Source organism: Chaetodon auriga, chromosome 20, assembly GCF_051107435.1.
Source record: "Chaetodon auriga isolate fChaAug3 chromosome 20, fChaAug3.hap1, whole genome shotgun sequence".
NCBI lineage: Eukaryota > Metazoa > Chordata > Actinopteri > Chaetodontiformes > Chaetodontidae > Chaetodon > Chaetodon auriga.
This window is the reverse complement of record NC_135093.1, coordinates 1,581,255-1,594,772: the sequence shown is the minus strand read 5'-3', so window position 1 is coordinate 1,594,772 and position 13,518 is coordinate 1,581,255. Positions and strand designations below refer to the sequence as shown.

Sequence of the window (13,518 nt, the reverse complement as noted above, 5' to 3'; positions counted from 1 at the left end):
TGAATTGCAAATTGCCTGCAGACGAATTTCACATTTTTTCAAATTAAACTGATTTCTAGGTTACACTCGCACTTAATTGGAGTTAATTAATAGGAAGTGCGCAGACTGAACGCCCTCCATTTTCCCTGTAATTAGGACCAAATTACAGAGTCCTTCCCAGGATTCTTCTCAGGAATTCAGAGCTACATATCAGTTACTTTCAGGGAAATTATACAAAACTATGGGAACCTGTAAGTTTCAAGACGGAGCAAGAAAGAAAACACAAAACACACACGGAGATAAAATCACAGTTTCCTTTTATACAGATTTTAAAAAGGTTGAAATCAGTCAGAAATTGCACTATAAAAGGTTTCCCCTTCCTGTTACACCTTAAAAAAACATATGATCCAGTGCTCCAGATGTCTGGATCCTTTTGTCTGAAGATGTGTTGATCTGATATTACACAAAGAGTGAGTTTTAAATAAACTTGTTCCCTGATTTGCAGTGTGTCTTTGGTTTCTGCTCGCTCCCTCCTTCTCACACCTACAGTATGCTGTCAGCTACATCAGTACAAAGAAGTTTATCGTCTCTGTTGAAGTCAGGATGCGATGCCTCAGCTCGGCTCGAGAGGAGCGGCAACAACAAGTCTGAATGAACTTTGACCCTTCATGGTCGCAGCTCAGAGGAGTCCAGGTGCAGCGGCTGAACAGACAGAATCCACGAGCCGAGCCGAACGTCCTGAAATCCAGAGCGAAAAGGCCGCCGGCTTCCATCTTAGTGTTGTGATGGAAACGGCCACCTCGCCTCAGTCACAATGCTTCATCCAGACTGGTTCACATTAAAGGCAGTGAGAGGCCAGCAGAGCCCACGCAGCGCTCCGATCGTCACAGTGTGGCACCTCGTACGAGAAAAAGGACACTTGTGTGTTTACAAAAATTAAAAACAGAAAAAAAATAAGTTAAATCTGTCAAACTAAATCCACTTTCAGGTTCAAACGTTTGTCCCAGTGAGTTTTAAACCTTCCACAGTAAAACATGCACAGACAGCCTCATCCAGAGAACATGATCTGAGCACATGGCAGAGTAGACCTTGGCCACTGCCAGCAGCGTCTGACCGTCTATTTAGGGCGGGGAGACGGCATATTTTAAGCAAGTGGCCAACTCAATTGTAGTCTTGTCCCTTGTCAACACGCTGGATCACACTGACAAGAAGTCCACTTGAACTCAGCCAGAGACTGATTGTACAAAACGCTCTGGAGCATCCCATAAACACGCTTTGGTGATTCACAGGTCAAAACAAGTAAACTGGGCTAAAGTAGTCCTTTATGTGTTGCTGTATGGAGGCTAACCTTTTAGCCACGCTAACAGCTGTGAGGCTTTAACCTCAGAGATCAGATCTGATATGAACTGAAGTTTGTTTCAGAAAAAAATCACCAGACGTGGTCAATAAAAATCTATAAAAACCAAAGGGTGGGCGGCTAATTTCCTGAAATTTCCTCCTCGTGAATAACCCTTTTGTCTGTTGGAGTGAACGTTAGCATGCCAACATTAGCATGCTAACATACTGGTGTGTAGCAGGTGAAACATTGAATGTATGAGGTTAGCGGTTCAGCATTAACATTTCCCTATTAGCGGAGTTGCTGATGAGGTCTGATGGGAATGTTTTGTTTGTGATATTCAGTCATGAAGCTTTGGACAAATTAACGTTCTAACCTGATGAAAGGGGCTGCAGCAAAAATCAGGAGGTCAAAGTCAATAAGATTCGTCCTCTGAAGACCAAATGAGGATCCGTTCAAGAGTGTGGCTGTCATCTGGTTTTAAAAGTCTGGACCTATTTTGAGCCACAAATCACCAAAAACATGCTTTCAGGCAGAATGAAATGATGGTTTTCTATATAAATAAAACTAAAGCTGCATCCTGATCAATCACAGAAGCAAATAATCTTCATCTTCTTCATGGAGAAAACTTCTCAGTTCAGATTCATGAACTCATTCTTGGGAAAAGGCAGGCGGCGGCGTCGTCTTCTTCCTGCTGCAGCGTTCCCATGCTGCTAACAGGATGACGTCATTTCTGCTTGACCTGAATTCACTTGTGCATGTACAGTCGTATGAGCCCCGCCTGGTGCAGCTGCTGCCACAGACTCATTTCCATTCGCAGGTCGTGGTTGATGAAGAAGCCTACCGGGTGGTAGCTGCTGTCGTAGTAGTGGTCAGAGTAGTTCTTGTAGTCTGGGGTCATGAAGCCGTACGCGCTCACCTTCATCAAGAGAGGAAGCACAAACGCTGCAGTCAGGGTGTGAAATTCTCTCATCTAAACAGCTTTTCTGAGCTTCTCCGTTTCATGTTTTGACTTGAAGCCTCAGCCTGTATCTTTTTCAGCTTTAGTTTGTTCCCGCTGCAGACAGGTTGAAGAACAGGTTCTGACGGCGATGACATGATCTGAAGGAATCTGAGCCATCTGATGTAGAAACGGTACAGTTGGCACAGTTTCACACACTGTTACAGAGCAGCGCTGTGAGTCACTGTCAGCACCTATTCAAGGCCGCCAAGAGCCAAAACATTCTCACACTAATCAGGCAAGCGTAGCCTCGTCCCACAGCGGCACCGACAGTGACGTGAAGTACGGGAACTACGGTACTCTACCTTGTCGCAGGTGTGCAGCGCAGCCAGCAGCATCACAGCTCCGGTAGACGGACGGTAGATGTCCTTATATCTGGTTTTCAGAGCATTAGAACGAAGGAACCTGCAGAGAAAGATAATGTGAATGAAAGTGAAACGTCAGAGGTTTCAGAGATGCAGAGGCTGAAGTGAAGTGGACACAGAGGATGTCAGAGCTGCAGACATAAACAGGGCTGATGACGCCCTCGCTCGCTGTGTGGGAACTTCCCTCTGCAGCTCTCTCGACCTTCAGCCTCTGCTTCTCTTTTCATCTCATCTGCAGCCGTCTGAAACCTTCACTCGTTCAGCCTCTCACCTGTTTCTGAGGTAACGGATGAAATCTGGGTGGTACATCTTCAACTTTCCCGCTGACACGTCCTCTCCGAAGTACTTGGTTGGACTGTGGAGGAAATGTGTCGTTACTACAGAAAACACACAATCCACCGACACTTAGGAGTTCAGAGAAGGAAAAGTTTAGCAGAAAATACAGCTGCCACGAGCTGCACAGTCATACGACATGTTTACGGACACGCTGGAGGGAGCACGTGACGAGGGCTGCAACGCAAGGGTGTGAACGTGGAAGTGGTGAAGATTAGACAGAACGAAGTGACCGTCAGTCTTACACAGGAAATGTTCTCTGCATAGAAAACAGCTGTCTGCACCGGCTGTACTGAACTCACCTTATCTCTCTGTCAGCAGAGCGACAGGAAGCAGGAGCAGAAAAACATGTCCGTGTAAGAAGTGTGTACACAGAGCAGAATTCAGCAACATGAAAACATTCACGTGTGCACTGACCTCGGCCTTCAGCTCAGGCTCTAAACACTTTTTAAAGTACTGGACTGACTGAAACTCTGGCCTGATGACTGCACCGAAGTGAAGGACGCTTCGCTCTAAACAGCGAAAGCGGCCGATCCTGACGCCGCCGCTTACTCTTTGGCACGCTCGGGTCCTCTCTCTACTGGACTGCGCGTCGCCGCAGCCTTCATCAGCAGGTAGTCCCGGTCGTGGTCCGGCAGGAAAACGTATCGTGTTTCCTGTTGGAGAGCAGCAGAGCGGGACGTGTTTCAGGCCTCCTTCTGTCATGTCACCATGTGAGCGTTCTGAGGAGGAAACTGTCCTGACCTTAGACAGAGGCGGCCCCGTGTACCCGACGCCCGCGTAGCTCCTCATGGAGTTCATCAGTGTATTGGTGGAGAAGGTGTAGTGGGTGGTCCGAGAGCCCACGTCCTGTTCAAAGCCCCTAATGACTGCCCCATTGGTCCTGAAGATCACCGATGAGAACACACACACACCAACACGACGCCTTGGTGATCTTTGAAGTTCTACAGCTGAATATTTAATGATTCTTACAACATAGAACAAACACTCAAATACTGTTCCAGACTTTGGTGTTTGTCACACATTTTGTGATCAGAATTATTACACAACTGGGAAGTGCTCGGAAAAAGTTAGGACCCCCCCCCCCAGAATGTACAAAGTTTATTTCATCTGTACTCGTCATGATCCCAAAGTGTTTTACAAGTCCAGATATTCTGCCTCTGTGATCCTGACATGTTCTACCTGAAAACGTAGTGATGGGCGTCGATCTCCGTCCCTTTCTCGGAGTCCTTCAGGATCCCCCCGTTCCCCACCACAGCGCAGCGGATACACTCGGATTTATTTCGGCGATCCTTCCAGTCGTCCAGCATCTGCCGGTTAGCAGAGGAGTTGAGGACAGACAGAGTTTCCACCAGTGCTGTTGACACACAAAACAGAATTAATCTGGATGAGACTTATTTAACACAGTCTTAAAGGTTTTTACCAAAATCCTTGAATCATGAGAAAAAGATTTAGCAGCGGAGCCGCTGATTGTTTTTATATCTGCGTCCGCCCACACGCTCAGTTAGCTGCGATTGGTCTGAAAGACAGAAAACCCCGAGGCTGAACGTGTGGGCGCTCAGACAGGAAGCTGCCATCATCGCCACGATAAGCATCTTAACTGCGATGAGGCCTCAATCAAATTACCCAAAACACTTCACATCCTCTGCCTGAATCTACTTGTGCAAATTTTAGAGCCTTAGATGGCCGACGTGTCTCGACAACAATCGAAAAATGAGAGTATTTCAATTCTATTTCCAGAAAAACAGGATGTGTGCGGTTTTCCACGGGGAAACTCGCCGTCATCACACTACGTGTTCACAAAGAGGTGAACCTCGCTCCATCCTCTGTGAACGGCTGAGCCTTTCCAGGATGCCTCTTTCATACCCAACCATGATCCTCTCACCTGTCACCTATGAGCCTGTTCACCTGTGGAATGATCCAAACAGGTGTTTTTGAAACGTGTTGCTGCATCAGATTCACAATAAGCAGATATTTACAGAAATCAATGAGGCTGGTGAGGAGAAACAGTAAGTATATTGACTTTATAGTCCAAACTTTTATGGAAATGAGGTGAAAATCAGACAGAAAACAGAAAACAGCAGAAGCAGAGACTGACTTGCGTAGTCGACCCCCCCCCAGCCGTGGGCTCCTGGGTACTGGCTCAGACGCTGGTGCTGCTCACGAGTGACGTGTCGGGCCCACTGCAGGACCGGAATGTGTCTCAGAAATCTCCCACCAAACTCGGTGTTTGCGACCTGACTTCGGACCCCGTCCAGGCAGACCTTTGAGAGGCAGAAAACACGACCACGTTATGATCACACCTCGCTCGTTCATCCTCAGTCTGCGGGACGCACAGTCGTGTCCCACATGATCACCACAAAGCCAGCGTCGTTAGTTCCACTTGGCTGGTTGCTCAACCTCGATGTTAACCTCCAGACTCTCGCTGGAGGCAATTATCTAATGTGATCTAACAATTACGGGACTGCAGAAGACCAGCTGACGACAGGAGACGTGTTCATTATGAAATCTACACGCACACACTGTGCTGATGCAGGAAGTATGAAGCTCATGTGGGCAGATGAGGAAGCATGAAACGGTTCCACACATGCAAACACATGAACACACACACGCCACTGAGCCCATTAGCAGCTTTAACTGGCTAATTGTGTTATCTGCCTGTGGTTCTCTGTGGGATCGATGATCGATTGGGTCGCGCGCTCGCTTCTCATGTAGCAGCTCAAAGCCTAAACTGCAGCTTAACTGAGCTGAGAGACGTGACTGTGAAAGTCCAGCAGAGCAGCGTGTGCTCGGTGGGAGCTTCACATGAAAAACTAGGGATTCACCATATGGATGCATTATTTAATTAAACTCTTGTGGAACCACCCCCATGAGGCGTTCAAAGACTTTGAGGCAGACTGGAGAAATGCCTCATCCTCCCTCTGCGTGGCTCTCAGCGGACCATCTGACGACTCTTCGGCGTTGATGACACATTCAGGGAATGTGTGTGTGGGAGGAGAGGGGAGCTGGGTGGAGGAGCAGAGCCAGGCTGGAGGAGACACGACTCTATGAAACATTTACTGGGAGGCAGACACGCCCGATGCCGCCGCCCTGTGACGGCATGTGCAGCCTGATGAGAAGCAGAAGTGATTGTGATGATGCTCCACAGATTGATGCAGATCTTTCCCACCGCGGTGAATTCATTCCATAAAGGGAAAGACTGGTGGCGTCTAAAATGGGCAGCGTGGCTGGTGGTGCAGCTGACATCAAAACGACGGCGAAGGCGGGTAGTGTTTTATTTTACTTTAAATCTTAAAAACTATGCATCGTCTGATTTTTAGTTTGATCCTTATTCTTACTTTTCCATCACTGTCAGGTGGGCTGTCAGCTCTCCCTCTGTGCGTGTGATTGTTCTTTGTACCAATAAAGTTTCCTATTATCAGTCAGTGTGGGTGGAGAGGTGGAGCACGTGACGTGAGAGCAGTGAGGTGAAACAGGTGAGCTGTGCCAGATTTACTCAGTATGTGAAACCATCCTCACATGGTCACTGTTCACCTGTGTCAGCGTTGACATATACGTGTGTTTGAACGTCGAACATTAACCATGGTTAGTCATGAATGCACAACAAGCACTGTGTGTGTGTGTGTGTGTGTGTGTGTGTGTGTGTGTGTGTGTGTGTGTGTGTGTGTGTTCTTCCTCTGTGCCATAGAGCTCCACTGTTGTCCAAAAACTATAAAAAAAAACACAGCGGAGAGCCTCACTGTTCACTGGCTCACACGCTCCTCGCACATGCCCCAACAAACGCACCATTTACTCCTTTGAGTTTGAGTGACGTTTGCTCAGATCGAAAGTGACCAGCTGTTTAAAGAAATCACCCGGTGAGACTGCAGAGCACATGTGAGGTCTTTTTAAAGATAGATTTATGTCTACAGTAGGAACTAAAGGGCTCGAGGCTGAGCTGCACAGACAGAAAAGGGAAGTCAGAAAATTCTGAGAAGCACGTTTTAACTGAAGTATCACAAAAGGCATCAAATCCACGCAGCTGCAGTTAAAACAATCTGACTTCAGGGTCTTTTTAGAGGCACTGAACTCTCATAAACCGTCCACATAAAGGTTCTTTACAGGACAAGCAACAAGCTGAACTCTGCACAGGACTCACTGTTTGTGGTGGGATGTCTTCACTCATGTAAGTGTCTCCGATGAAGGGGGGCTCTGTGGCTCTGGCCGTCTGCGTGGGCCCTTCGGTGCTGACCCCACCGTCAGACCTGGAGCTGGACCCCGACACATCCGCGACCCTGTCCTCTGCTGCTTTGTGCTCAGCTGTGGATGTCTGAGTCTTTAAAGCTGGAGTGTGTGTGGTTCGTGTGTGTTGGTGCAGAGCTGTGAGCTGTGCGTGGGAGGTGGCGGCAGGGGCCGGACGGGTCCACGGGCCGCCGTCACTCTTTCTGTCCAGAGGCTCCTCAGAGTCTCGTGAGCCGCTGTGGAGGACAGAAGAAGATTTGGCGGTGAGCCCGGCAAAGTGCTGGAAACACATCATCTGAAAGTCGGCCTCTGTCAGCGTGGTGAGGAGCACTTCTTAAAGGAGAACACCCACATGTTGAGAAAGGGGCTGACTGCCTGGCTCCATCTTAGCTTAGCTTAGCATACAGCCTGGGGGAGCAGGGGAAAGGCCTGTCCAAAGGAAACCTGCCTGTCAGCCCCTCAGAAGTGCACTAATCAACACATTACACCTGTTTTTGTGCAGAGACAAACAGACATACTCCTGATAGTGAGCTTCTGAGGTGCTTGTTTCCAGTCTTTATGCTGAAGCAGCTTCCAGCTTCATATCTACTGACCTGACGTGCTGATCGTCTCTCGTCACTCTGACCTAGAACGACTGAGTCTTGGACTGCTGCTTGTACACTGTGTTATTTCAGAATAAACAGCTGACACACAGACAGTTAATCCCTTTGAACTGTGGACACTAACAGCAAAAGAAAGCAGCTCAAATGGATTTCGCTGCCTAATACATCCAGTTTTTTTGTTAACAGCTCACATCATTGCATTTCTTTCACGCAGAAGTTCTCACTGTATGTGTTCAGTGCTGAGGGACGCGTCTCTTCTTAGAAACACCAGATTAAGTGCTTACTGTGAAACCAAAGCAGGATGTGCGCGCTCTGTTTCTGAGAACGCTGTTAACAGGATGCGTCTGAGGCTGAAAACCGCGAGCAGTTAAGCAAGAAAACGTCTCTTATAAAGCGACCGTTTAATCGAGTTTAGAGCAACAGCGACACATTAACCGAGAGAATGTCTGAAGTTCATGGAGTAATGTTTGATTTATGAGTCAGTTTCACAGCTCAGAAACGAGGAAGTTATTATGGTCATGAAGACGAGGGTGGAGGCTCAGCTGCTGAAGGTTTAAAGGCACCAAAAATCTCTTCAGTCTGACTGTGACATCACTCCTGAAGTCGGTAAAGAGACACAAAGGAAGCTGAATCAAGCGGAACTGAAAGCAGCCTGGATTTAATGTAGATTCACGTCAGCGTTCACACAGCTCTTTGACAATTTACTGTGTCTAAACATCTGAACTTCATTACAGAATATACTTCATTTTAAAGGCTCGGCAGTCCGTTAAAAGGCAGGTGGAGGGAGACGGAGCGACGGCAGGGAAGTGAGGCGGACATTCACGTGGTCACTTTGACGCAGGCCTTCAGATTAAAGACGAGCTTTTTGAATGAAAGACCTTGGAGCTCCGCATGCCCAAACTTGGCATTTAGCGCCTGAAACAGACCTTTGAAAAACAGCCATGTTTTCCATTTCTTTCCCTCAACTTAATGCATCTTATCTGGACCTGCTAGCTTTTAAACCTGGAGCGCTGCCCGTTATAACAAAGCTTACGTTTCACATGCGCGTGTGAGAGACCACCTCCAGTGGAAGAAGCCCAGGAGCTTTTCTTTCATTAGAGCAGCCGGAGCGCTGTGTGCCTCCTTTGTTGAAACCACAATGATACAACTGGAGGGGGAATAAGTGCCGGTTACAGAAAAAAACATGGAACTTTTCAAACCACTCCAGAGTTTAACCCTTAAACCTGGTCCCATCTGACAGCTGGATCTGACCTCAGATCAGACCAAAGCGCCGGCGCTCCTCATCTGTCTGTGATTTAGAAACAATATGGAGTCTATATCCAGAGCAGGCACGGTGCTGATGGCGAGGCATGGTCTGACCTATTTTCTCAATCAGCTTCTTAAAGGAGAAACTGACCCTCAGGTTTAATATGAGGGTGTTCACATCAGATCAACAACCGTCCACTGAGAGGACGAGACGCAGCTGAGTGGACGCTGAGGTTCTCTCTGTCAGACGGTTGTGTGGTTGTTAGTGTTTGTTGCCACGATCAATAAAATCTGCTGAAAACAGCCAGACGAGGCTGTTAAACCCACTCACTTCTAACAACAGCAGCGTTTTGTCCAACTTCACTGATGACTGTCGCTTATTTACTGACTGCAGAGAGAAATCCTGTCGCACCTGAGGGAGAAGGAAGCTTCAGGCTGAGCTGAACATGAACCCTGATCGACTCTGGAGCTGCTCATGTCAGTGCCAGCAGCGAGGAAACCTCATGAAGTCGGTAATGAGACGCCAACGTGATAAAGGAAGCAGAATGAAGCGGAACTGAAGGGTATGAGGAAACAGCCTGCTTGGATTTCATGTGAGTTTGCAGAGAAGAAGAAGAAGCTGTCTGATCCCTCTGATCAGTGGACGTCTCCATCTCGCATCATGTGACATCATGTAGCATGGCAAAAAGACGGCATCCAGCTGCATTGTGGGTAATGTAGGATACAGAGTTTTCATCTGTCCCTCATATCTAATCTTTTGCAGACTGTCGCCTTCACTTCCTGCTCGTTTCAGGGAGCTGTTGCATTGACTTTGGCCCTCAGCAGGTGAAATACCTGATCAGCTGGATGCAGGTCATGTGACTAAGGTGGCCAGTAATGTTGCCTTATTGCCTCATTGTATGTTTTGGATCACTGTCCTGCTGCTTTCTGCTGCTGTTAAAGGAATGTGTATAAAAAATGGCGCGCCACAGTCGGCGAGCTGAATGTGAACGCTCACAGTTTGACCTCACAGTCATTGTTTCACTTCATTCGTCAAACATACGTCTGTGAAAACAAACACGGGTGCAGGTTCTGTCCCCGGCTCACCTGCTCGCTCCCCGTGTGAAGCCATGGAAGTGTCTCAGGGGCGCTCTGGACCAGGACAGCGGCCGATCCAGGTTCACGCACAGGATGTAGACGACCAGCAGGGAGCCGACGGTCAACACACCGAGCGCCAGCCGCTTCAGGAGCGCCATCCCCGTCAAGGTGTGTGTGGGCAGCAGGCTGTGTGTGCTCGGCCTGCCCTCCGCTCCACCTGAAGGAACATGAGGAGGCCGAGGACGGAGCGGGCGAGGATGCCGTCCTCCACAGGACAGTCTGTTTCTGGTCAGCCGGGGGAGGGAGGGGAGGCGGGAGGTCAGTGATTGCAGGGATTTAATTAGCCCACAACAGGACCTGGGCTCCACTCTGGGCTTCTCTCAGCACAACTACAGCGGGAGGGAGATAAAAAGAGAGAGCTGGAACGAGAGCAAAGACTGAGGGGGGGGGGCAGGATAGAAGAGGAAACTTTATCTTTCAGTGGCAACAGCGTCCCAAATAATCCCTTTTTAATGAAACCTTTGCTCCCGTCCCTGAACAGAAAGCACAAGGTCACAAGCTTCATCTCCTTTTACATCCTGTTCTCTGTCGTCTTTCCTCCCGCTCTCACTCTTCTTGCTAGACACAAAAGAGGAAATGCTGCAGCTCCACACAGCCATATGTTAAAGGAGCGACACGCTGAGAGGAGCTGAGCAGCAACACGCTGGCTGCTCTTAACAAGCCGACACAATTCAGAGACCTCGACTCAGCTGCAGCTGATGGACGACAACACACGCAGGAGGCCCACAAAGATCGCCGCACAGGAAACATGCTCTCATTGGCCCCCGCCTGCTGGGGCAAAATGGACGGTTTGAGTCTCTGGTGGTCTCACCAGAAGTTGAATCCATTAGCATACACACCAAGCACCACCCTCTCCACTTCTCACCTCTTTGTAAGTAGTGTGATAAACACAGCCTGAAGCCAGGAGCTGAAATGTGCTCTCTAAAGTCTCTGAAGTCAAGCCTCGAGCTGCTTTCTGCTCCAGAGTAATCACTTAATAAGCGGGTTAATAAGGAAAAGAACAGTAACAATAACATGACAGTGTGAGTGATAGTTTCCCAGGCTGGGGCAGATACTCCTGGCTGAAGCTAAATGGGGAATGGAAAGAATGTGTTGCAGTGATCCAGTGATAAACTCAGCTCCATGTCTCTGATAACAGACATAACAGCAAAACTCGGAGGGAATCTCTGTGTTTTTGTAAATAAGAAATGCAGCTTTTAGTGTTAGCAGGTATTTCAACTCTGCATAAAAGTGAGTAAATAACCTCTAACATGGCTGAAAGAGAGCAAAATATAGGAGTGGATAGAAAAGACACACATGCATCAGACTGTGACAAATCATGACTCAATCTCTCTTCCTCTACAGTCAGAGGACTCTACTCTGTCCGTCCCCGTCAAACAGAGACAAAGCTCCTCAAACACGACACAGACAGATCAAATAAAGACACGTGTTTGTCCTCTCACCAGCGCGAAGTCTCGCCCGTCTCGTGGTCTCAGTCTGTCCTTCATGATGCTTGTAATGTGGACATATTCCTCTAAGTTGGGAGCTCTGCTGCTCCTCTGGTGTGGAGCGCTGCACTGCCAGCCTCGGCACTGTATGGGCGGGACCATTGTGAAATGAGCAACAGCTGCTGGCAATTGGTCAACCCCCTCAGCTCCAGAGCATTGGAGGGGGTGGGGGGGGTTGGGGGGGGTTGAGGGGGTGGGGGGGGTTAGGGCGCACTCTAGGCTGCAATAAAGTTAGACATGAGCAGGCAGCTCTAAGGATCTCTGCTATGCTCACAATGTGTGGAGACCCTGAATTACCACACGCTACTGACAGTCAGGGCGCGCACACACACACACACACACACACACACACACACACACACACACACACACACACACACACAGAAACTGTCAGGTGACAAGCAGGAACATGCAGCTCAAACTTCCGCCACACAGCTTTTTAAAAATCATGACGGGGAGACTCACAAGAGCCCATCACTTCCATCCATCCAGGCCTGTACCAGCCAGCCGGCCAGCCGGCCAGCCAGCCAGCCGGGCCCTCAGTGCCAGGCCAGAGTCAATAGCCGGCGTGCCTCGCAGGTTCAGTTTCCTCTGTGAAAAGAAAGGAAATACGCTGAAAGGGGAGACACGTTTCAGTACGCACCACCGGTTGCTTTAACAGTCCAGAGGAAGTGAGCTAGCTGGAGGGCGAGGAAGAGAAACAGGGGAAGGAGGAGGAGAAGAAGAAGAAGAAGAAGAAGCAGAAGTGGGTCAGCTCTGGACATTATTCCAGATTTATAGGCTGAAACATCCCCGAGGTGCTTTAAACTTGTCTCCTTAAAGGCAGCTAAGAGGAATTAAGGACACTGCAATTACAGAAGCATTGTGGCAAAAACATCCATCTACAAGAAGCAGCCTGAGCAAAGCTTCACAGACTCTTCAGGAGCGAAGGACGCGTTTCAAAACGCTGTCAATAAACCCTTTCAGGCTCCAAACCAACAGTGATTCAGGCTCATAACTTGGACTCCACGGGGGATTGACAAGCTGTGATTGAAGACACTTCTTGGTTTCTAAACTCATGAGTTATGGTCTGAGAGGGCGAGGGATGATGGGAGGTGGGGACAGAAACAAGCAAACAATTGTCTGTTTTCCACCGCGGACAGAAAGGAGGGACACAGCGTGGCTTCGCAACAGTCTTTGCTTTTTATTCTCTTTTTGCAGACAGATCGGTCACAATCGTCCTCACAGTTTCTGAATCATCAGCATGAAGAACAATAAAAACTTGACTAAAACAAGGAGAAAACAGTGTGTGTAAGAGCTACGTGTTCGGCACAGAGGGTTACACATGGACATCAGAACAACAGCCGACGACAGCTGGAATGGTTTGTACACACAGCTACAGATGGAAAAAAGAGGGAGCCTTGTGTGTGTGTGTGTGTGTGTGTGTGTGTGTGTGTCTGACACCACGAGGGTCATCTCAGGTCAAAATGGGAGGAATGGTGGCACACAAACACACACAGACACAAAGGCAAGGCTCATTGGCACTTGTAGGCCGGGCATGCGCGAGGAATGCCAACTCACATCGCCACCCTCCCGTGCCGGAGGCCAACAGCCCCGTCTGCTGTGCCAACACCGGCGGAGCAGCGAGGGGCTGCGAGCAAACCGCGGCGCATCGGGGCCTTCGGGCCCCCGCGCCAACGTCCTCGTGACTCGCAGCGAAACCCACATCAACCGTTTCTGCTTCCCTGAAAGACTCCGATCCGGGATTTGACGTGATTTTTGTAGTATGTGAAGGTTTGATTTAAACATTTGGCTGATGTGACAATCACTCTGA

The 13,518-nt window shown here is 48.8% G+C and overlaps 1 protein-coding gene across 1 annotated transcript; it reads right to left on the bottom strand.

Moving 5' to 3' along the window:
- Positions 1-280: 280 nt before the first annotated feature.
- st6galnac (ST6 (alpha-N-acetyl-neuraminyl-2,3-beta-galactosyl-1,3)-N-acetylgalactosaminide alpha-2,6-sialyltransferase) lies at positions 281-11,773 on the bottom strand. Its single transcript, XM_076759506.1, has 10 exons — positions 11,661-11,773; positions 10,168-10,547; positions 7,152-7,470; positions 5,112-5,277; positions 4,196-4,370; positions 3,758-3,896; positions 3,566-3,669; positions 2,952-3,035; positions 2,621-2,720; positions 281-2,234 (listed from the first exon to the last, which is right to left on the bottom strand). The coding sequence occupies exons 2-10, from the start codon at positions 10,314-10,316 to the stop codon at positions 2,064-2,066; spliced, it is 1,407 nt and encodes a 468-aa protein (XP_076615621.1). The 5' UTR covers positions 10,317-10,547; positions 11,661-11,773; the 3' UTR covers positions 281-2,063.
- Between the last annotated feature and the right edge of the window lie 1,745 nt (positions 11,774-13,518).